Source organism: Elephas maximus, chromosome 5 (assembly GCF_024166365.1).
Source record: "Elephas maximus indicus isolate mEleMax1 chromosome 5, mEleMax1 primary haplotype, whole genome shotgun sequence".
Lineage (NCBI taxonomy): Eukaryota > Metazoa > Chordata > Mammalia > Proboscidea > Elephantidae > Elephas > Elephas maximus.
This window is the reverse complement of record NC_064823.1, coordinates 37,236,073-37,262,223: the sequence shown is the minus strand read 5'-3', so window position 1 is coordinate 37,262,223 and position 26,151 is coordinate 37,236,073. Positions and strand designations below refer to the sequence as shown.

Here is a 26,151-nt window from a genome sequence, read left to right as displayed (position 1 = left end):
CATTGTATAGAAGAAAAGATTTTTTCTTATAAATGATTTAACAAAACCAGTAAAATCCGTGTGGAAGAACATGTAGAGTAAGGATATTAAAAGCTCTTAGAAATCATCAGATTAATTTTTCCTTAGAATAGTCCTACCCAATGATCATATTGCTTTTCCCTGAATGTCTGCCAGAATTGGTTTCCTATTTATGATGTAACTTTTTTTTTTTTACATTAAAAAAAATAACTATATTTTTTTACCAAAGAGACTGGAAGTTGAGTAATTAGGTCAGGAAACAACTTTAAAATGTAATGCTTTCCTTGGTCTGGTAATACGAGTAAAAAATAGTTTTTATTTGTTGAGTTATTTGTATAGAGCTAATACAGTTACCATAGTTTACCTACTGGTAGAATTCAAGAATCATAAAACTCCATTTTTACCAAGTTTTTATTATGTTGTCGATTCATTTGTAAAGTTTTCTAGGAACAAAGTTCTAGGAATATTCCAAAAGTGCTTTAATTCCTACCAGTTTGTACCAGTAAATAGTAGAAACCATGGGATGTGTTAATAGCACAATCCCTTTAGCTACTCTAAGATAAATGTCATTGAGAAACCAGGACTACCTTACAAAAAGAAGAAAAACAAATATTACTTTATCTTTTAGTCAACTATAAAAGCTTCAGTACTTTGCATTACTCACAATCTTTAAGTATTACATATATAGTGACCTGCAAACAGGGTATTTGCCATATAGTAATTTGTATTTCCCCCACATAGCTGTCAGTTTGTCTTACTGTGGGGGCTTGAGTGTTGCTGTGATGCTGGAAGCTATGCCACCAGTGTTCAAATACTCTCAGGGTTACCCGTGGAAGACGGGTTTCAGCTGATCTTTCAGACTAAGATAGACTAGTAAGAAGGGCCTGGCAGCCTATTTCAGAAAAGAATTAGACTTGTGAATAGCAGCAGAACACTGTCTGATGTAGTGCTGGAAGAGGAGCCCTCCATGTTGGAAGGCACTCAAAACAAAACTGGAGAAGAGCTACCTCCTAAAAGCAGAGTCAGGCTTTCAAGACCTTCATTTGCTTATGGGGCACGACTGAAAATGAGAAGAAACAGCTGCAAACATCCATTATTGTTAGGACTGTGGAATGTGTAAAGTATGAAGCTAGGAAAATTGGAAATCATCAAAAATGAAATGGAACAGATAAACATCAACAACCTAGGCATTAGCGAGCTGAAATAGACTGGTATTGGCCACTTTGAATCAGAAAATCATATGGTTTACTATGCTGGGAATGAGAAATTGAAGCGGTATGGCGTTGCATTTATCGTCAAAAAGAACATTTCCAGATCTACCCTGAAGTACAATGCTGCCAGTGATAGGAAAATATCCATAAGCCTATAAGGAAGACCAGTTAATAGACTATTATTCAAGTTTACACACCAACCACTAAGACCAAAGATGAAGATATTTACCAACGTCTGCAGTCTGAAACTGATCAAACATTCAATCAGGACACATTGGTAATTACTGGTGATTGGAATGTGAAAGTTTTAGACAAAGAAGAAGGATCAGTAGCTGCAAAATATGGCCTTGGTGATAGAAATGATGCCAGAGGTCGCATGATTGAATTTTAGAAAACCAACGACTTCTTCATTGCAAATACCTTTATTCACCAACATAAACAGCGACTATACACATGAACCTCACCAGGTGGAATTCACAAGGATCAAATTGACTACATCTGTGCAAAGAGATGATGGAAAAACTCAATATCATACATCAGAACAAACCCAGGTGCTGACTGCAAAACAAACCATCGATTGCTCATATACAAGTTCAATTTGAACCTGAAGAAAATTAGAACAAGTTCATGAGAGCCAAAGTACAACTGTGAGCATATCCCACCTGAATTGAGACCACCTCTTGAATATATTTGATGTGTTGAACACTAATAACCGAAGACCAGATGAGTTGTGGAATGAAATCAAGGACATCATGCATGAAGAAAGCAAGAGGTCATTAAAAAGACAGTAAAGAAGAGCGTCTGAAACTTACATTTGAACATCAAGTAGCTAAAGTGCAGGGAAGAAATGAAGTAAAAAGCCAAACAGTATGGGTTATACCTCAACATAAAGAAAACAAAAGTCCTTACAACTGGACCAGTAAGCAACATGATGATAAACAAAGGAAAAGTTGAAGTTGTCAAGGATTTCATTTTATTTGAAAACACAATCAACACCCATGGAAGCAGTAGTCATTTCATTTTATCTGAAAACACAACCAACACCCGTGGAAGCAGTAGTCAAGAAATCAAAAGATGCATTGCATTACGCAAATGTGCTGCAAAAGTCCTCTTTAAAATGTTGAAAAGCACCAATGTCACCTTGAAGACTAAGGTGTCCGTGACCCGAACCATGGTGTTTTCAGTCATCTGATATTCATGCGAAAGCTGAATGATGAATAAGGAAGTCGGAAGAAGAATTGACACCTTTGAATTGTGGTGTTGGCGAAGAATATTGAATATACCATGGACTGCCAAAAGAATGAACTAATCTGTCTTGGAAAAGGTACAACCAGAATGTTCCTTAGAAGCAAGGATGGTGAGACTACGTCTCACATACTTTGGACATGTTATCAGGAGGAATCAGTTGCTGGAGAAGGACATGATGCTTGGTAAAGTAGAGGACCAGTGAAAAAGAGGAAGACCCTCAACAAGGTGAATTGACACAGTGGCTGTATCAGTGAGCTCAAAAGCATAGCCACAATTGTGAAGATGGCGCAGGACTGGGCAGTGTTTGTTCTGTTGTACATAGGGTTGCTGTGAGTCAGAACTGACTCAAGGGCACCAAACAACAAGAACAATTTGTATTTGCATCTGGTTCTCCTTATATATACATGACAAAATCTTCATTAATTTTATATCAGTGTCTTAGGCTGGGTTCTCCAGAGGAGCAAAGCCAGTGAAGTGTATATATAAATATATATAGAGACAGATTTATTTCAAGGAAATGGGTCATGTAATTATGGAGGCTTGCAAGTCCCAAATCCGTGGATCAGGTGGCAGACTGGAGGCTTCTCCTTACTCCTGTGGTAGCAGGGGCTGACCAACCCAAAATCTGCAGGTCAGCCAGCAAGCTCCTGGCTCACGGGGTTGCAGGAGCTGGTGAATCCAAACTCTGCAGGTCAGGCAGAAGATTACTGGCTCACATCCCAAGAACCAGATGTCAGAGGATGACAAGGGGTGATGCAGGATCAAGAAAGAGCAAGCTTTGCCAGAACATCCTTGTATATTGGAATCCAGGCCACATTCCCAAGGAAACTCCCCTTTAAACTGATTGGCTGGTCACATCAGATCACAAAATGGAAGATGATTACATAATACCTGCCAAAGCACTGAGAATCATGGCCTGACCAAGCTGACATATAACCTTAACCGTCACAATCAGTATAATACCTGTTGTTGTTGTTAGTCGCCATTGAGTTGATCCTGACTCATGATGACCCCATGTGTGCAGAGTACAGTTGCTACACAGGGCTTTCAAGGCTGTGACCTTTTGGAAGCAGATTGCCAAGCCTGTCTTCCCAGGCATCTCTGGGGGGAGGGGGGTTCAATCTGCAAATCTTTTAGTTAGTAGTATCCCACTTAACTGTTTGTGCCACCAGAAGACTTCTGTAATACACATAGACATCATATTTTGTGAAATTTTACATGAGTTTTCTCAATGTAAATGGTAAATAATTTTTCAGGGATTTAGATAGATATGAGTCAGATGTTACAGAACTATCAGAGATTATATGGTAACGTTTAAATTTTAAACTCAAGACAAATCAGTTGACATAGTTCAAAATGTTTTTCAAGTATTGTTATTAGGTGCTGTCAAGTCAGTTCCAACTCATAGCGACCCTATGCACAAGAGAACAAAACACTGCCTGGTCCTGCACCATCCTTACAGTCATTGTTATGCTTGAGCTCATTGTTGCAGCCACTGTGTCAATCTACCTCGTTGAGGGTCTTCCTCTTTTCTGCTGACCCTCTGCTTTGCCAAGCATGACGGCCTTCTCCAGGGATGGATCCCTCCTGACAACACATCCAAAGTATGTAAGACGCAGTCTCGCCATCCTTGCTTCTAAGGAGCGTTCTGGTTGTACTTCTTCCAAGACAGATTTGTTTGTTCTTTTGGCAGTCCATGGTATATTCAACATTCTTTGGCAACACCACAATTCAAAAGTGTCAATTCTTCTTCAGTCTTCCTTATTCATTGTCCAGCTTTTCCATGCATATGATGTGATTGAAAATACCATGGCTAGGTCAACAGCCAACATCGTCTTAAACACAGAGATATTTAAATCATTCCCATTGAGAACAGGAACCAGATGAGGATGCCCTTTATCACCACGCTTATTCAACACTGTGCTGAAGGTCCTAGCCAGGGCTATAAGGCTAGATAAAGAAATAAAGGGCATCCAAATCAGTGAAGAAGAAGTAAAACTATCTCTGATTGCAGGTGACATGATCTTGTACACAGGAAAACCTAAAGAATCCTTAAGAAAACTACTGAAACTAATAGAGTTCAGCAGAGTTTCAGGATACAAAATAAACATACATAAATCACTTGCAGTCCTCTACATCAACAAAGAGAGCGACGAAAGGAAATCACCAAATTGAAACCATTTACAGTAGCCCCTAAGAAGATAAAGTACTTAGGAAAAAATCTAACCAGAGACGTAAAAGACCTATACGAAGAAAACCACAAAACACTACTGCAAGAAACCAAAAGAGACCTTCTTAGGTGGAAAAACAAACCTTGCTCATTTATAGGAAGACTCAACATTGTAAAAATGTCTATTCTGCCCAAACTGACCTGTACATATGATGCAATCCTGATCTAAATACCAGTGACGTTTTTTAATGACATGGAGAAACAAATCACCAACTTCATATGGAAGGGAAAGAGTCCCTGGATAAGTAAAGCATTACTGAAAAAGAAGAACAAAGTGGGAGGCCTCACTCTACCTGAATTTAGACCTATTATACAGCCACCGTAGTCAAAACAGCCTGGTACTGGTACAACAACAGATACATAGACCAGTGGAACAGAATTGAGAATCTAGACGTAAATCCATCCACATATGAGCAACTGATATTTGACAAAGGCCCGAAGTCAGTTAAATGGGGAAAAGACAGTCTCTTTAACAAATGGTGCTGCCATAACTGGATATCCATTTGCAAAAAAATGAAACAAAACCCATATGTCACACCATGCACAAAAACCAACTCAAAAGGGATCAAACACCTAAACATAAAATCTAAAACGATAAAGTTCATGGAGGAAAAAATGCTAGGAGCCCTAATACATGGCATAAATATTATACAAAACATTACTAGAACTGGAAAAACAGCAAAAGAGAAATTACATAACTGGGAGCTCTTAAAAGTCAAACACCTATGCTCGATCAAAGACTTCACCAGAAGAGTAAAAAGATTACCTACGGATTGGGAAAAAATTTTTAGCTATGACATCTCCGATCAGCAGCTGATCTCTAAAATCTACATGTTACAGCAAAAACTCAACAACAAAAAGATGAATAACCCAATTGAAAAATGGGCAAAGGATATGACCAGACACTTCACTAAAGAAGACATTCAGGTAGCTAACAGATACATGAGGAAATGCTCACGCTCATTAGCCATTAGAGAAATGCAAATCGAAACTACAATGAGATTCCATGTCACTCCAACAAGGCTGGCATTAATCCAAAAAACATAGAATAATAAATGTTGCAGAGGTTGTGGAGAGACTGGAACACTTATACATTGCTGGTGGGAATGTAAAATGGTACAACCACTTTGGAAATCGACTTGGCACTTCCTTAAAAAGCTAGAAATAGAACTACCATACGATCCAGCAATCCCGCTCCTTGAAATATATCCTAGAGAAATAAGAGCCTTTACAAGAATGGATATATGCACACCCATGTTCATTGCAGCACTGTTTACAATAGCAAAAAGTTGGAAGCAAGAAAGGTGCCCGTCAACAGATAAATGCATAAATAAATTATGGTATATTCACACAGTAGAATACTATATACCAATAAGGAACAATGATGAATCTGTGAAACATTTCATAACATGGAGAAACCTGGAAGGCATTATGCTGAGTGAAATTAGTCAGTTGCAAAAGGACAAATATTGTGTGAGACCAATATTACAAGAAATCAAGAAATAGTTTAAACAGAGAAGAAAATATTCTTTGATGGTTAAGAGGGGGGGAGGGAGACAAGGAGAGGGAGAGGGAGATCCACTAATTAGATAGTAGACGAGAATTAATTTAGGTGAAGGGATGGACAACACACAATACAGGAGAGGTCAGCACAACTGGACTATACCAAAAGCAAAGAAGTCTCCTGAATAAACCCAATGCGTCAAAGGCCAGAGTAGCAGGGGTGGGGGTTTGGGAACCATGGTTTCAGGGGACATCTAGGTCAACTGGCATAATAAACACTATTAAGGAAACATTCTGCAGCCCATTTTGGTGCGTGGCGTCTGGGGTCTTAAATACTAGCAAGCAGTCATCTAAGATGCAAACTTTTGTCTCAACCCACCTGGAGCAAAGGAAATTGAAGACCACCAAAGACACAAGGTAAGTATGAGCCCAAGAGTCAGAATGGGCCACATATATCAAAGACTACATCAGCCTGATACCAGAAGAACTAGATGGTGCCCAGCTACAACGAATGACTGCCACGACAGGGAGCACAACAGAGAATCCCTGAAGGAGCAGGAGAGCAGTGGGATGCAGACCCCAAATTCTAGTAAAAAGACCAGACTTAATGGTCTGACTGAGACCAAAGGGACCCCGGAGGTCATGGTCCCCAGACCTTCTGTTAGCCCAAGACAGGAACCATTCTCGAAGCCAACTCTTCATACAGGGATTGGACTGGACTACAAAACAGAAAATGATACTGGTGAGGAGTGGGCTTCTTAGATCAAGTAGACACATGAGACTATCTGGGCACCTCCTGTCTGGAGGGGAGATGTGAAGGCCGAGGGGGACAGAAGCAGGCTGAACGGACATAGAAACGCAGGGTGGGGAGAAGGAAGGTGCTGTCTCATTAGGGGGAGAGCAACTAGGAGTATATATAGCAAGGCGAATATAAGGTTTTGTATGAGAGACTGACTTGATTTGTAAACTTTCACTTAAAGCACAACAAAAAAAAAAAACTATAGATGAAAGACATTTATGCCCAAGATGAAGTTTGTATAAGTAGTATAAATAAAAAAATTTGAGAGGACGAAATTATCTGAGAATATGGACATAGATGAAGAAATAGAGACTTAGAGAAAACAATCAGAAGTAGGAAGTAGACATGTAGAGTGTGAGATACGTGAACAGTGGAACCATAGAACACTTGAAACCACATGGCAGTTGACAAGTAGTCCTTTTGAACTACCCTAGCTAACAATTGTTTGGGGAACTAGGAGGATTACTGAAAAAAAAAAAAAAGAAAATACCATGGCTTGGGTCAGGCACACCTTAGTCTTCAAGGTGACGCCTTTACTTTTTAACACTTTAAAGAGGTCCTTTGCAGCAGATTTACCCAGTGCGATGAGTCCTTTGATTTCTTGACTGGTGATTCTGTAGCTGTTGATTATGGATCCAAGTAAATTGAAATCCTTGACAACTTCAATCTTTTCTCCGTTTATCATGATGTTGCTCATTGGTCCAGTTGTGAGGATTTTTCTGTTCTTTACGTTGAGGTGCAATCCATACCGAAGGCTGTGGTCTTTGATAATCATTAGTAAGTGCTTCAAGTCCTTTTCACTTTCAGCAAGCAAGGTTGTGTCATCTGCATAACACAGGTTGTTAATGAGTCTTCCTCCAATCCTGATGCCCTGTTCTTCTTCGTATAGTCCATCTTCTCAGATTATTTGCTCAGCATACAGATTGAATAGGTGTGGTGAAAGGACACAACCCCGATGCACAACTTTCCTGACTTTAAACCAATCAGTATCCCCTTGTTCTGTCTGAATAACTGCATCTTGATCTATGTAAAGGTTCCTCATGAGCACAATTAAGTGTTAATGAGACTATTATTCAAATTTGCGCACCAACCACTAAAACCAAAGATAAAAAAACAGAAGATTTTTATCAGCTGCTGCAGGGCTGAACTTGATGGAACTCGCAATCAGGATGCATTGATAATTACTGGGGATTGGAATGCGAAAGTTGAAAACAAAGAAGAAGGATCAGAGTTGGAAAATATGGCCTTGGTAATAGAAACAATGCCCGAGATTGAATGATAGAATTTTGCAAGACCAGTGACTTCTTCATTTCAAATACCTTCTTTCACCAACATAAACGGTGACATTGACTTCACCCGATAGAACACACAGAATTCAAACTGACTACATCTATGGAAAGAGATGATTGGAAAGCTCAATATCAGTCAGAACAAGGCCGGGGCCAACTGTGAAACAGGCCATCAATTGCTCATATGCAAATTCAAGCTGAGACTGAAGAAAATCAGAGCAAGTCCACGAGAGCCAAAATATGACCTTGAGTATATCCCACCTGAATTTAGAGACCATCTCAAGAATAGATTTGACACATTGAACACTAGTGATTAAAGACCAGACGATTTGTGGAATGACATCAAGGACATCATCCATGAAGAAAGCAAGAGGTCATTGAAAAGATAGGAAAGAAAGAAAAGACCAAGATGGATGTCAGAGGAGACTCTGAAACTTGCTCTCAAACGTCAAGCAGCTAAAGCAAAAGGAAGAATTGATGAAGTAAAAGAACTGAACAGAAGATTTCAAAGGGCCTCTTGTGAAGGCAAAGTATTATAATGACGTATGCAAAGAGCTGGAGATAGAAAACCAAAAGGGAAGAACACGCTCAGCATTTCTCAAGCTGAAAGAACTGAAGAAAAATGCAAGCCTCTAGTTGCAATAGTGAAGGATTCTATGGGGAAAATATTAAACTATGCAGGAAGCATCAAAAGAAGATGGAAGGAATACACAGAGTCATTATACCAAAAAGAATTAGTTGATGTTCAATCATTTCAAGAGGTGGCATCTGATCAGGAATCGATGGTACTGAAGGAAGAAGTCCAAGCTGCTCTGAAGGCATTGGTGAAAAACAAGGCTCCAGGACTTGATGGAACGTCAACTGAGATGTTTCAACAAACAGATGCAGCACTGGAGGTGCTCACTGGTCTATGCCAAGAAATCTGGAAGACAGCTTCCTGGCCAACTAACTGGAAGAGATCCATATTTATGCCTATTCCCAAGAAAGGTGATCCAACCAAATGTGGAAATTATAGAACAGTATCATCAATATCACACACAGGCAAAATTTTGCTGAAGATGATTCAAAAGCGGCTGTAGCAGTGTATCGACAGGGAACTGCCAGAAATTCAGGCTGGTTTCAGAAGCGGACGCGGAACCAGGGATATCATTGCTGATGTCAGATGGATCCTCGCTGAAAGCAGAGAATACCAGAAGGATGTTTGCCTGTGTTTTATTGACTATGCAAAGGCATTCGACTGTGTGGATCATAACAAATTATGGATAACATTGTGCAGAATAGGAATTCCAGAACACTTAATTGTGCTCATGAGGAACCTTTTCAAGTATAGAGTTGTCATTATATTAGGAATCATCCTAATGTTTAATCATTTTTTATGAAAAGGACATTCCTCTGCCATTTGTTAACAAGTAAAAGTTTTGTTTAAAGCTCTCTATGTTTCAGAAAGAGGTACCTGGGTGGTGCAAATGGTTTGCGCTCAGCTGATAACCAACAGGTTGGCAGTTCAAACTCACCAGCCAGCCACTCCATGGGAGAAAAGCCTGGCCATCTGCTTCCATAAAGATTACGCCCAAGAGAACCCTATGGAGCAGTTCTACTCTAACATCTAACACACAGGGTCACAAGGAGTTGGAATTGATTCCATGGCATTAGACAGAAACAATATGTTTTAGAAACCAGAAACTACAAAATCTCATTTCTGGCCAGATATGTAGATTTTTTTCCTCAATAGAAATGTAATTAAGTATTTCTTAATTAATAAAAAAAGTATGATAAAATGAGGTTGCCAAATCCACATATCAAATGAAAATATTTACTTTTTTTTGCCTCTATGAATAAAAAACACTCTGAAAAAATCTTTCTGTACTTAATAGTTTCAAGGTAATGCAAAAACAAAGAAAACAAGTGAACAGATCAGAGTGCTGTATATCTTGTGGGTCATATGCTTGTATAAAATCAGCAAACTGACTTCATCATTACCCGACTTCTGAGGCCTTTTTGCTTCTCTTCTCAGAATGGACTCAACGCTCTCCATCTGGCTGCCAAGGAGGGCCACGTGGGGCTGGTCCAGGAGCTGTTGGGAAGAGGGTCCTCTGTGGATTCTGCTACTAAGGTAATGTTTGGCTGGCAGAATTTGTTTTCCTCGAGGAAAAAAACGAAGTGATTTAACACTTCTTTTCCCTGGTAGTACCAGAGATTCCCTGGAACCCTAAGATTCTTAACCAGGCAGAACTAAAAATGAAACCCTATCTGTTAAATTTCAGATTGTTTCTTTTGGGGATATGAGATTGAACGAGAGGTTCTAACATTTTAAAACCTATAAACTTATAAACTTAGTATCTAATGTTTTCTTTTTCTTCCCTTGATTTACTTACGTAGAAGACTAGATTAACAGAATCCTCTGAAGATAATAACACATTTTTTTCTAAGGTTAACTCATTTTTTAAATAAGTTGATGCACACTTCTCAATAGAAATGAACAGGTTAATTTTAAAGCTTCGATTAAATTGTTACAGCTTTAGATGTATTCGTTTGATTTGGCATGAGAGTATACAAAACCCTTTCTACTCAAATGGAAGAGAGATTTAGAATCATGGATTGAATTATTAAGGTAATATTAGGTTTTGTCACTATAATGCCTTTGTAAAGGATTGGAGTGATTTTAAAATGAAATGTACAAGACGCGTGGTATTCCAGAAATTGCTGTTCCCTTGTTATAAAATTTTTTTTGTTGTTGTTGATGCTGCTTTTGCTAAAATATAGTTGAACCCTGTCTTTTAGAATTAATGTTAAAAACAACAGACATTTTAGAAGAAAATCATCAGAGATCACAAGTTTTTGTCTTTTTAAGATAAAATTTTTATTTGGAGAAGAAAAGAAAGTGAGTCAGAACCAAGTCTGCTGACCAAGGCTGAAGTGTGATAATATGGCCGAGGAAGCCATGAACAGTGTGGTTAAGCACTCAGCCCTCTCTGCCTGGGGCATTAGGCTATTGAGAATGTAAACACCGGAATAAATTAGGAATATGTGCAGTGAACCCAGACTTCCAACCCTTCATGCATAACTGGCAAAATGCAGATCAGTCCTCCTCACAGGATAGTAAACACCAATTGCAGTGGAAATTTAAAAAACAAAACCAACCAACAAAGAAGCCAACCCCCCCCCACACACACACAAAAAATTGCGTTGCCATCAAGTAGATTCCGACTCATAGGTACCCTATTGGGCAGAGTAGAACTGCCCCATAGGGTTTCCAAGGAGCAGCTCATGGATTCGAATTGCCAGGCTGTTGGTTAGCAGCCAAACCCTTAACCAAAAGTTCTGGCAATTCCAAAGAAGTTAAATATGGAAGTTTAATGTATGAAATAAATTCCATACTTTGAATGTAATGAGAGAACAAACTTTTTAATTAAAGCTTCTCTTAATCACAGCAAATAAATGTTGAAAATACTGAAAGAATATGGGTTTGAAGGTTTATCAAATTATTTGCCGTCCTGAGTTGCTCATATCAATAAAACACATTCCTTAAACCCTTTTTTTTTTTTTGGTAGCTTAAATGCTAATTTTGCCATTTTTTTTCCTTTCTTTGAAAGCATATTGACATTTTAAAATGTAGGTTTATTTTTAATCATCCATTAGAATTTTTAATCCGGAAAAAAAAAAAAATCCCATTTAAAGCGACTCACTTTATTAAAAAAAATTTTTTTTTTTTTAATTTATTTAAAGATGAGACAACTCAGCCCTCAAAATGGTAAGTCCATGGTCTGAGGACCCACTGTGAGGTGGTGGCAAAAAGAACGCTGGAGTCCGAACTTCATGGCTTCGAAATCTACAGATGCTTGTTCATTTGTTTATTTTTAAATTTTGTTATTTTAGTCACATCACCAGTATCTTTAGTCTCTTGGCCAATGCTCTCTTTTCATGAAAGGTTTAGATTATTCTTTCATTTGGGATTCGTTTTGTGGTTTGCTAAATTTTGATATAATCAATGTTAGAAATCAATGGTAACCTTGTGATTGATTTAAGGTTTATTTTTTCACTCAAAATATTTTGAGCAACAACTACTGCTACGAGGCGCCGGAAACACAACTGTGAGCAAAGTCCGTGTCTCCGCATGTAAAATTCCTACGTTTCTTTGCAAGGCAAAGTGAAGCCTTTTTTGTCGTCGTTAACTTTTCCTTGCGGCAGGATCCTTTAGTTGTTGATTAAATGTCATAAAGGGTGACATTGTCTCTATTCACACACACATACACATTCCACCTTATTTGGTTGAGCAAGAACTCAATTTGTCCATGTTCTCAGTCGACACCGGGTTTTGTGAAGAATACAAAAGGATGATAGTAAATGAAATGGCTGATGTTTTGATGGTAAAAAGTAATCCCTTCCCAAGGTTGGTTACTATCTTAATAGAGTGTCAAGCTGAAATAATCAGCAAATTTGAAGATGGCTGCATGTTTCGATTTCTATAAAATTTGGTGACTTCTAACACTTTCTATTTTGTTTCTCTAAAACAGAAGGGAAATACTGCGCTTCACATTGCATCTTTGGCTGGACAAGCAGAAGTCGTCAAAGTTCTCGTTAAGGAAGGAGCCAATATTAATGCACAGTCTCAGGTATTACTTTCGGGTTTGCTCCAATGTAAATGGATTTAAATTAGTGAAACAAAATGTGTGAAATTGATTTAACGGCTTTAGCTAGCTGCTGGACAGATAAGTTTGCTATAAATGCTTCCTTTGTTAACCCATGCTGTGATATTTCTTATTTTTTGACATGTCATCATCTTCTTGATGTAACTGAAAATTGGACAAGTCTATCAGTGATTTTAAGTACACTTTAAAAAAGAATATAAAGTGGAGCTTTTTTTTCAGAATGACAGTGACATCTGTGAAATATGAATTATTCATGGCAGTGCCATCTCACTCTATAAAAATATTTTCTTTCCCTGAATTTTAAAAATTCTCAGAAGATTAGCATTCTGGTAGGAAACCTACTCCAAAGTAGGAATCGCACCCCTCTGGTTACCTCACGCTCCAAACGTGGGCTTCACAAAACTGCCAAAGAAACGGGCGAATCAAGCCCTGCAGCCTGTGATGCACATAATTACAAATACGAAATGCGTCTTCTTGAAACAAAATTAGGATAAATTTTGAAAGAATAATTTTTTCATCACGACACAGTGTACTATAAACTTTCTCTTTTGTTTTGTGATGCAAAAGGGGAGAAAGTATTGTTTGGCACAAAGCTTTATTCTTCATACCTATTGTCTTAGTTTCCTAAGACTGCCACAACAAAATGCCACAAAATGGTTGACTCAAGAACAGAAATTGATTTTTTCACAGCTCTAAAGGCTAAAAATCTGAATTCAAGGCATCAGGAATGCTATGCTTTCTTTTTCTCTGTTGGGTTTAAGGGAAGATCTTTCCTTGTCACTTTCAGTTCCTGGTTGTTCTGGTGTTTTTTGTCATTCCTTGGGTTGTAGACGGATTCTCGTATGCTATCTTCACTCAGTTTGTGACTCTCCACTCAGCAGTGATTAGGATTAGGACCCATTCTACTCCAGTAGGAAATCCTGGTGGTGTAGTGGTTAAGAGCCATCTATGGGTGCTAACCAAAAGGTCGGCAATTTGAATTCCCAGGCACTCCTTGGAAACCCTACAGGGCAGTTCTACTCTGTCCTGTAGTGTCAGTATGAGTCAGAATCTACTCGACAGCAGTGGGTTTGCTTTCAGTGCTACTGCGGTATAACCTTGTTTAATTTAACTAATAATATCTGTAAGGAAAAATCCTTTTTTTCCAAACAAGGTCACATTCACCAGCACAGAGGTTAGGACTTCAACATATCTTTTTGGGGCACACAATTCAATCCATAACACCCACTTTTTCCCCTTCCCCAATTTTGCTTACTTCTCACATCCAGAATGCATTTACCCCATCCCCACCCTTTGCCGTCAAGTCGATTCCAACTCACAGCAACCCTATGGGACTGAGTAGAACTGTCCTATTGGGTTTTCAAGGCTGCAAATCTTCATAGAAGCAGACTGCCACGCCTTTCTTCTGCAAAGTGGCTGGTGGGTTTGAACCACTGACCTTTCAGTTAGTAGCCAAGATTTTAACCAATGCGCCACCAACTCTCCTCTACCCCATCACGGCATCCCCAAAATTCTTAACCCATTCCAGCCTCCACTCTTAAGCTCAAAATCTCACATTCTGACATCTAAATCAAGTATGGGTGAGACTCTGTGTTTGTTCCATCTGGGGCAATATTCCTCTCCATCTGTGGACCTATGAGACCTAGAATACAAGTTATCAGCTTCCAAAATACAATGGTGGTAAAAGATTACAGTACACATTCCCACTCCAAAAGGAAGAAATTGGAGTGAAAGAAGAAGTCATGGGTACCAAGGTAGTCTGCAACTCAGCAAGGAAAATCTCACTAGATTTCAAGGCTTGAAAATAATCCTCCTTTTTCCGGGCACATTTGAGCAATGGCCCTGCCCCCTGGACTCTGGATGGAGGCAGTACACGTTGAATTTTTGGTGAAGGCCCCTCAGCTCTGGATGGCAGCCGCGCTCTCCTAACCCATCAGAATGGTAATCCCGCTCCCTTGGCCCTGCATGCCCCATTCTCCATCACATCTATTGTGGGTTTATGGAGGAACTGAGGTGTATATCTTCATAATCAAATCTATTCTTCCTTTTTAAGTTTTTTTTTTTTTTTAACCCTTTCTGATAACTCAGGCCACAACAAATAAGATACTGGCAAAATAAACCAGTTCTCTATCCATTCTCTGGGATAGCCTCACCAGGGCCACCTTAGAAAGGCCTTTGTAAGGTTATCTATTACCTATATTATTCATTCATTCATTATGTAGAAATGGCTGTAGTTGTATAGCTAGCACAAGTTTTGGACCCCTAAAAATACTAAAGAAAAGTTTAGAATCAACCCTATTTTCTTTGACTGTGATTATAGGGAAGAACCTGTTGAAATTATAACAGATGAGACATTATCCATTTTTATCTCTGCAATATCATACTGTTTTAATTAATCACACTTCTTTTTTCTTGCAACCCAAACTTCTAACTAATTACACATCAATGTTTTAATGTTTCGAGAATATACTTTATTCTAAAATCTTTATTAAATGAAATTAAAAAATTTGGCAATACCTGAAAAGAACATCTGTATATTCTTTAAAGTATAATAACATCTTAAGCTTGGAGATCCAAGACTCTACAAAATCTATTGTTTCAAAGTTAAGGGGTTAAAACTTTCTTTAAAGCAAGAGATCATCTTTTTTCTTTAAAGCAGTTTTTCAAACTTTAACATATATCATAACCACCTGCGGTGCATGTTGAAACACATGTTTTGGGGCCCCAGCTCAGAGTTTATCATTTAGTTTTGGGGTCGGAACTAAGACTACTCATTTCTTGAAAGTTCTCAGATAATGTTCCCGGTGTTGGTCCGGGGACCACCCTCCAAAAACCACTGCTTTAGAGAGTGTAGGAGGAAAGTGGGTGTAAGAATGTTGCAGTTAATTCACTAAGTATAGATCAAGCTACATGCCTGAATCAATAGTTTGTGTGGTTAAAAAGCGTGGAGATGAAAGCCTGGTTGAGTTCAATTGCTCATAAAGGGTTCCACTACTTTGACAGAAAATTCACATCTACATTGGTGCTATTAATATCTGTGAAAAAAAACTTTGTTACTTTTCTCAAAGTGACTAAGTTGCACATATTGATGTCGTAAAAGCTGACAGATGGCAAATGCTGCAAGGTAAATGCTTACTAAAAGCTATGATGTCAGTGGTTATTGGGAATTTACACGTTTTAGAAAATTTTCAAGGCAAACAAGCCAAAATCATTTAATCAGTGGTTTGCTTTCTGAGTCAATGCCAGATTATGCTAGTCATACTCATGCCAGGTTATAACAAATCTTAAAATAATCTCTATTTGTACTGTATATAATTAACTCAATTCATGATTTATATTGAAGAGAATTCTGGTGAATAGCCTCAAGCCAATATGTATATTGTGAGAAAGTTTTAGAATTAAAAAAATTAATAATATTTAGGACTTTTTAAAAATACCAAAGTCATTTCGTAAGGCCTCTGATATTATTTGCTATATTGAATTTAAGCAGCCATCATTGCCAATTCACAAAAATTGTTACTGGAGTATTCTTAATTTAATGATTGAACTTAACATAAAATTATAACATGAATTTATATAAAACAGTTTGATTATTTTGCCCCATGTGTGAGAAAATTCCAAAAGGCGTGGTTTTAGGGTCACTGAGGATTAATATGTGTCTTTCTTAATCTATGACTCTCCTCAGTCCTGTCTTATTCAAGACAAAGATCTCTTTATTGTGAGAATATTGGACATCAGGTAGATGAATAGGAGCCATGCTCATGGTGGTTGGAAAGTCACTTTCTTTTGAGAGCCAGAAAAAGAGTATAGGAATCCAAAATGTGCAACACAAAGTTCTGGGTTTTTTTTATAAATTATACATTCTCCTACATCTTTCTAATAACATAATTCAAGGCACTGAAATGCAGAATAAGACTATCTCTATAGGAACTTTGGTGGCTGTGTAGTTGTCTGCCTTTGACAGACTTCTGAGCTATTTGGAAATGGAACACTAGGGCTATTGCTGAATTCAGAAGGTAAACTCTCTGAAAAAGATCCCAAGAATAAGCATTCAGTAAAAATTTTCAGGTTGCAAAGAATAATACATTTTATGTATTTTCTGCATTCTGTACATAAACTATGACATCCACATAGGCTTACCTCCACATAGGATGGTTCCAGTGCTGGTAAGCAGTGTCCTTAATTCATGAAGAGTTCCAGATAAGCACTTTAAATGAAATTATGTGATTGGTATCATAGCAATCAGCAAATGCTTATTTAAGTTTCTTTGTTCAACAGTGGTAACAGTATGATGTCTACTAAACCAGTTCTTGGTATGGTTTTGAGTATCGCTCCTGATCCTGTAGCTTTGTTCTTTTGTTTTCCTGGATTCAGTGCCATAGAGCTCTTATCAAAATCTTCATGAAAGCTGCTTTGGTGGAGTGATGGGGCTGGAAGTCAGATTAGAAACAGTTGAGGAATGTTATTTTCCTTTAGGATAGCTTCTTGCCTTCTGAAAACACAGTCACTTTACCAGAAAATCTTTACTGGGCATGTTAAAACCAAAAAATAGCTGTTGTAGAGTCAATTTCAGTCATGGCAACCATGTATGTTTCAGAGCAGAACTGTGCTCCGTGGAGATTTCATGGATGTCACATGTTGGAAGCAGATTGCCGGGCTTTCCTTCAAAGATTCCTCTGGTTGGGTTTCAACAGCCTTTGAACAGTCCATTGTTGAATTTTTTGTGCCACCCAGGGACTCCATGAGGCCTATTAACATCTTCTAAATAGTCTTACATAAGCAATGCAAGAATACTTCCCATCTCTCCATGTGGGACATTTGTTTGGCCACTTCTACAGCCTGTTAATCTATTACGCTCATATATGTGACTTTTAAAATTGTTTCAATCAATTATATATAGTTTTATTTTTTCATCAAAGATATTAGCATTGAAAATTTATTTTTTTAAATACAGTGAAACCTGTGCGAGCCGCAACTCGATAGGACTGCCTTGTTTTTCCAGGTCTTGCATGTTTTCTGCCTTTAACAGGGTGCAATCTTGCCACTTTTCTGTCGCTTGGTTTAGTGGAAAATATTTTAATTTTCCTTCTCTGATAGGTTTCCACTTACACAGGTTCCAGCTTTCGCAGGTTTTACTGTATTTTCAGCCATGAGTTCCTTTCAACTCTTATAGCACTTTTTGTTGACTTTTTTCCCTGTTGATATTTGTTTATGTCACACTTGTTTCTTTAATGTATATGTCAAATTTCTGTAAGGTAGTGAACTTCTTAGGAGCAGATAATCTTTCTCACACTTTATAGTTTCAGGATTTGGCATAATGCCTTGCACATGTATGATTGGAGGCTGAATATATATATATATATACACACATGTATATATGTATGCATACAGTGACCCTATAGGACAGAATAGAACTGCCCCATAGAGTTTCCACATAGCACCTGGTGAATTCAAACTGCTGAAATCTTTGTTAGCGGCCATAGCTCTTAGCCGCTATACCACCACACCTGAACATACATACACACACATATACATATATATATATGTATATACACAGACACACATACCCTTCATGGGTAAGAAATGGTTTGGTCATGTATTCCAATCATTCCTAAGAGTAGAAGTTAATATTAAGAACAACACAAATAATAGTGTTGACCATAAGGTGCTACCCCAGATGCATTGTGTAATTCTTTTTTGATCTTCATTTACTGTTATTATCAGTAACAAAGTGAGACTCAGATGGTTGATTACTTTGCTCCTAATCTTCATTCGCAGGCAGTACTGTTTCTCATAGTTCCCATGCTGTTCTGCCTTCACTATAGATCCTGAAGTATAGTTTCTGAATTTCCTTTCTTTTCAAGCCCAAATCTTATTCAGGTGCATATAAGCTGTCTCTTCTGAAATAGAAGCCATGCAAAGGCTTTTTGCCACTTACTATTTGTCATGAAACTATAAATGCTTTAGCTCTGTAGAATGTACAAAACATGAAAGAGATTTTGCTATTGCCTTCAAGGAAACCTGATCTTAGAAATTTTCTCTCCTTAATTTTTCTCTACAAAACTGTGACATTAACTTCTCATATGAGAATATTTTTCCTTTAGCTCTTTATTGTATTCTCTGTATATACAATTAAAATCAGAATGACCACTGTCATAAGGCAAAGTTAAAAAAAAAAAATCTGTTAGAAAAAAAAAGCAAACTCGATCTTAGAATAGATTATCTCTGCAGTCAGCAGAAACCGAGGGAAATTGTGGAGACTGTGTTCAGTGAAGCTCATGGCCCACCGCAGCTTTCTGATTATCCTTCACCTTAAACAGTGAGGCCTGTGAGGTGTGAAGTCCTGAGAGCTGTAAAGAGAAAGGAAAATGTGATGTCGTGAAGGGACGGGAAGAGCTGGGGACTCCCATGAGACTTCTCTGGAAGTATGTATTCAGGGAGCTCAATTTGTGTTGGAATAAATTCCAGGTGCCACAAAACTACTGGCATCATCAGTCTGTATATCTACATAATAATATCTGGAATTTAGACTCTTAATTTGAAAGTGTATTGTTATGTGCTATTTCATCCCTTTTTCTTATGACAGCTATGAGAACCATCAATGATTGTACCAATTTTAGATATGGGATAAATTGAGATGCAAGAACAGAAATGAAGTTTTATAACAAATTAGTAATGGAGCCACAGGCCTGTGGTCATTTGGTTTGAACACTTTCATTCAAAATAAGCCTTGGCATAAGTTCACTGTTTCCTGTTGAGCTGTCTCTACTCCTTCTACCTCCACCAGGGAGGTTCAACACCCAGCTTACTGTCCATAAGAGCTAGCCCCTGGTTTTGATGCCATAGATTTCCCTGCAGGGCTAGGCTCTCAGATGCTGGCAGTAACGAAAAACATTCCACAAAACCTAGGCAACTAGTTAGTAAAGGGATTCATGTTTACTGTGATGCCTTACCCGTAATCTGGACTTTTTCATTCAGCTGTTCACTCCCTTAGAGAGAGTTCTTTTACCAAACACAATTTTTAAAACATTCATACTAAAATATAATTTCTGAAATATGGATTGTGATATTCTTTTTGATTCTTTTTTCTTGACTGTCTCTAATTTCTACTACTTTTTCATGCAATTTCTTGAGTTTCAGTCCTTTCACAGGGACTCCAGAAGCACACATTTTTTTTTAATTTTATTGTGGTGGAAATATACATAACAAAATATATGCCATCTCAAAAATCTCTACATGTACAATTCAGTAACATTGATTACATTCTTCAAGTTGTGCAGCCATTTTCACTCTCCTTTTCCAAATCATTCCACCACTATTAACACAAACTTCCTCCCACCCTTAGTAACCACTAATTATCTTTGGTTTCTATATATTTACTTATTTTATATAAGTAACATCATGCAGTATTTATCCTTTTGAGACTGACTTCTTTCACTCAGCATATGTTTCCAACTTTCATCTGTGCAGTGGCATGCCTCAGGACTTTTTTTTTCTTCATGGCTGAGTAATATTCCATTGTGTGTGTATACCACATTTTTTTTATCCATTCATCTGCTGATGGACACGTGGGTTGGTTCCACCTTTTGGCAATTGGGAAAAGTGTTACAATGATCATCAGTAGATAGGTTTCTGTTGTATTCCTGCCTTCACTTCTTTTGGGTATATATCCAGGATTGATTGCTGAGTCATATGGTAGTTCGATGTTAGACTTTTTGAGGAACCAACAAACTGTTTTCCACAGTGGATGTACCACTTTACATTCCCAGCAGCAATGGATGAGATTTCTAAATTCTTCACAACCTTGCCAACACCTTTGCTTTCCTTTTTTTTTCTTTTGATCATTGCAGTTCTAATAAGGGTGAGATTGTATCTCACTGTAGTTTTGATCTGCATCTCTCCAATGACTAATGGGAGCCCTGGGTGCTCAATGGTTGGAGCTATGTCTGCTAAGCAAAACATCAGCAGTTCAAATTCCCCAGTGGCTCCTTGGAAACCCTATGGGGCAATTCTATTCTGTCTTATAGGGTTTTTATGAGTCGGACTCGACGGCAAAAGGTTTAGTGTCTAATGAGTTGGAATTGACTCAATGGCAACAGGCTTGGTTTTTGTTTTTTTAATGGCTAATGGCATTCAGCATCTTTTCATGTGCTTGTTGGCCATTTGTATATCCTCTTTGGTGAAATGTCCATTCAAATCCTTTGCCCATTTTTTATTGGGTTGTTTGTCTTTCTGGGTTTTTTGTTTTAATTTTATTTATTTTGTTGTTGTTTTTGAGAATATACACAAAGTGTACACCAATTCAACATTTTCTACGTGTATAATTCAGTGATATCGATTACATTCTTCGAGTTGTGCAGCCATTCTCACCCTCTTTTTCTAAGTTGTTCCTCCCTCATTAACATAAACTCACTGCTCCCTAACGTTCCAATCTAATCGTTGAAGTTACTGTTGTGAATTTGATCACATATAATAGTTCTTGAAAGAGCATGATGCTCAAAATAGACATTTTTACTAGTTAAGCTAAACTATTGTTTGGATTTGCTACAAAGGACCTCTTTAAAGAGTTAAAAAGGTAACACTTTCTGGACTAAGACATACCTGACCCAAGCCTTGGTATTTTTAGTCACCTCATATGTACACAAAAACTGGACAATAAATAAGGAAGACTGAAGATGAACTAATGCCTTTGAATTACGGCATTGGCAAAGAATATTGAATATACTGTGGACTGCCAGAAGAACGAACAAATCTGTCTCAGAAGAAGTACAGCCAGAATATTCCTTAGAAGTGAGATGGCCAGACTTTATCTCACATACTTGGACATGTTACCAGGATAGATCAGTCCCTGGAGAAGGACGTCATACTTGGTAAAGAGAAGGGTCAGCAAAAAATGAAAAGACCCTCAATGAGATGGATTGCATTGAGTGGCTGCAACAATCTGCTGAAACGTAGCAATGATGGCACAGGATTGGGCAGTGTTTCATTCCATTGCAGATAGGATCGCTTTGAGTAGGACCTGACTTGACAGCACCTAACAACAACAATGGCGCTGTTAGGTTTTAAGAAGACTTCAGGGGATATTTTTGTTTTAAGGTTTAAAGATTATCTTAGGGCAATAGATTCAGGGGTTCATCCAACCTCCATGGCTCTAGAAAGTCTGGAGTCCATGAGGATTTTTTTGTTGTTGTTAAGTTGTAAAAGTTTGCGTGTGTGTGTGTGTGTGTGTGTGTATATATATATATTTTTTTTTTTTAGACCCTTATTGATTATATGGTTATATGATTCCCGAAAATTTTCTCCCTGTCTGTAGATTGTCTTTTCACTTTTTGGATAAAGTTCTTTGATGAACAAAAGTATTTAATTTTTCTGAGGACCCATTTATCTATTTTGTCTTTTGCTTCTTGTACTTTTATTGTCATATCTGATAATCCATCATTAAAACCTAGGTCCTGCAGTCATGACTCTATCTTTTCTTCTAAGAATTGTATGGTTTTTGTTTTCACATTTAGTCCTCGATCCATTTTGAATTATTTTTTGTGTCTGGCATGAGGCATAGTTCCTGATTCATTCTTGTGCATGTGGAAATCCAATTTTACCAGGACCATTTATTGAAGAGACTCTTCCTTCCCCATTGAATGGGCTTAGCATCCTTGTCTAATCTTTTAATCTTATTTTAGTGCTAAGTGAGTCTGAATAAGATGTTCTCATTTAGTAGTCTTAATATCATATCAATATTGAATTTTTACTTTCTATTGTTTTATTATTATTTTGCCTGTTTTATGTTCACTCTTCTGTCAGTACAGGAAATTTTATTTCATAAGACTTTCTATTTGTAACACAAATATGATTAAGCTATTATTTTATTAGCATTTAGATTCCCATTACTGCGAATTGCAAGATTATATCACATTGGTTACACCCTCAGAATTTGGGGGTACACTGTGTGTGGTAACTGTCTTTTCAGGTGTAGCTTCCGATAGTTTTCTCTTCGTTGGCCCTAATCCATCACCACAAATAATTCAAAGTGGATTGTGAAGAGGAAAAAAGCCCACACAGTTGTCCAGCATGCCCATTAAACCGAAGTGTTTCCGTCTGGCTATAAAACCATCCTTGGCTCTTAAAGCAAAAATTCATAGTACAGTATGCCATACTGTCACACACACACAAAAAAGTGTACAAAATAGGGTCCATGACTGCAAGTTCAAAAAAAAAGGTTTTGTCTTCAGCTCTTTCCCCTCAAATATCTGTGTATAGTTCTTTCTTTAAAAGAGGATATTGGATTTCATAATGGGAGAATTGCTTTTGTAATGCAAAAGCTCTGAAGTTAAGATGAAGACAGGTACTTATCTTTGGCAAGAATAAAAAAGAAGTCAGGACACTTGTGGCCTTTGACTCTGAAAATCAGTATCTTGGATGATTACAGGTTTACCAGAGTATCTGTAGACTTTTTGAGGAACCCCAAGCTAAACAAAGGAAATAAATATGTTTGGAAAAATGATGAGTATTAATGTCTTTAAAATTTTGCATAGAAAGACAATCCAAAAAAAAAACCCTGGTTGCCTTTGAATCAATTTTAAATCATAGCAACCCTTAAGACAGAGTAGAACTGCCCCATGGGTTTCCAAGGAGTACCTGGTGGGTTCAAACTGCCAACCTCTTGGTTAGCAGCCAAGCTTTTAACCACTGCACTACTAGGGCTCCAGAATGACAACACTATCCCCTAAAAAAATTTTTTTAAAAAGTATCTGTCGACCCTTTTAGCTCAGTAGTGAAGCTATTCCTGAGGCTCACCCTTCAGTCAAAGATTAGACAGGCCCATAAAACAAAACAAGACTAACGGGGCACACTAGCCGAGGGGCAAGGATGAGAAGACAATAGGGGACAGGAAAGGTGGAAATAAGCAACCCAAGGTCAAGAAGGGGAGAGTGGTGACATATCGTGGGGTTGGCAACAATGTTGAAAAACAATATGTGTACTGTTTAATGAGAAGCTAGTTTATTCTGTAAACCTTCATCTCGAGTACAATAAAAGAAAAGCTGTCTAATCAATTAGACATGGCAACTTCATGTGTGTCAAAGTAGGGTTTTCATGGCTGTGACCTTTCAGAAGTAGACTGCCAGGCCTTTCTTCCAAGGTACCTCTGGGTAGTCTTATACTTCCAACCTCTCAGTTAGTAGCGGAGCTCATTTGCACCACCCAGTGGCTTCTACTATGCCTGAGTTCAGTAGAATTCCAACATTAAAATTACTTGTCTGCTAGTATATATATTAATAGACCAGAGGATATTTTCATTTACAACAAAATATGGCAATTTTTCAACTTTTGAAATGAAATTGTTATTCTATTTTGTCTTTGTGCTCATTTTTCTGCAGACAGATGGTGCAGGAAGTCTGAATCTTAGTTGTCATTCTGTCCTTAAATTTTGTGAGTTGTGGCATAGACCTCATCAGCCTAAAATCGTGGGTAGATTTCCCGTTTCTCACTTCACAAGCCTATCTGAGTACAATATTCTTATTGTGTCTCAAAAGAACTAAATTGTTACTTGGTTAAGACTTGTATAGAGAAGAGTATTGAAAGAGGAGCGGGGCATCAGGATTGATGAAGAAGAACAGGACATCAGGATTGGAGGAAGACTCATTAACAACCTGTGTTATGCAGATGACACAACCTTGCTTGCTGAAAGTGAAAAGGACTTGAAGCATTTACTAATGAAGATCAAAGACCACAGCCTTCAGTATGTATTGCACCTCAGCAAAAAGAAAACAAAAATCCTCACAACTGGACCAATGAGCAGCATCATGATAAATGGAGAAAAGATTGAAGTTGTCAAGGATTTCATTTTACTTGGATCCACAATCAACAGCCATGGAAGCAGCAGTCAAGAAATCAAAGACACATTGCATTGGGTAAATCTGCCACAAAGGACCTCTTTAAAGTGTTGAAGAGCAAAGATGTCACCTTGAAGACTAAGGTGGTATTTGGTATTTTCAATCGCATCATATGCATGTGAAAGCTGGACAATGAATAAGGAAGACCGAAGAAGAATTGATGCCTTTGAATTGTGGTGTTAGTGAAGAATATTGAATATACCATGGACTGCCAAAAGAACAAACAAATCTGTCTGGGAAGAAGTACAACCAGAAAGCTCCTTAGATGCAAGGATGGCGAGACTGTGTCTTACATACTTTGGACATGTTGTCAGGAGGGATCAGTCCCTGGAGAAGGACATCATGCTTGGCAGAGTACAGGGTCAGCAGAAAAGAGGAAGACCCTCAATGAGGTAGACTGACACAGTGGCTGCAACAATGAGCTCAAGCATAACAATGATTGTAAGGATGGCTCAGGACTGGGCAGTGTTTTGTTCTGTTGTGCATAGGGTTACTATAAGTCGGAACCGACTCGACGGCGCCTAACAACAACAACGACAAGAGAAGAGTAAAATGGCAAAGATTAAAAAAAAGATAGGTTTAAATTTCTCTTAGTAGAAATAGAGTTCAAATTTTACACTTCTGCCCTTCTGAGTTAAAATAGTGGATAAGCTACTTTGGCAGTAAAGGTTTAAATAGTACTGTAGCAATCGACCTCTTACTTCAGATTTCATAACACCAACTTATATATTCAGCAATTTCAAAACAATCTTTTGAGACAGAGATCACGAAGCAAAGCAAAATGTAAAGACATGACACGAAATAAAACTTGCGGATAGAAAGTGATTGCACGTTATCATTCACTCACTCACTCATTCAGCAGGCATTTGGGTATGTATCGCGTGCTCTCTAATATTTGCCAGAGTTTCAATGACAAGGAGGAAGAAGAGACCTAAGGGAAGGATGATGGTGCTGCTTTCTTAAAGAAAGAAGGCAATATGCAAATCAGGATTTAGAGGGGATGAAGCATGCCACAGAAAATAAAATAGCGTATGTAAAAGCCTAAAGGAAACTGGTTATCTGAGAGCTGAAACACTTAGGAGGAAATCTGGTGGAACGAGGCCTGAGAGAGAAAGAAATCCTGCAGAACTTTGTGAGCCACATGAAGAACTTTGTTCTAAGATTTTTCTTAAACCCAGTCTGAGATGGGGGTGAGGAAGTGGAACAAGTTCAGATTTGGATTTTAAAAAGATTACCCTGGTGCAGTTTGGAGAACAACTTGGAGCGAGGTCAGGATTCATGCAGAGCAAACCATTTGGAGAACATTAAAGTGG

The 26,151-nt window shown here is 38.0% G+C and overlaps 1 protein-coding gene across 14 annotated transcripts in view; it reads left to right on the top strand.

Annotated features, from left to right (window-relative positions):
• ANK2 (ankyrin 2) overlaps positions 1 to 26,151 on the top strand; it is a 765,621-nt gene that overhangs the window by 554,145 nt on the left and 185,325 nt on the right. For all 14 annotated transcript variants that reach the window (XM_049885478.1, XM_049885480.1, XM_049885477.1 and 11 more), the window contains 2 exons: positions 10,313 to 10,411; positions 12,813 to 12,911. In XM_049885478.1, coding sequence (XP_049741435.1) covers positions 10,313 to 10,411; positions 12,813 to 12,911 — 198 coding nt within the window. The remainder of the gene's footprint in view (positions 1 to 10,312; positions 10,412 to 12,812; positions 12,912 to 26,151) is intronic.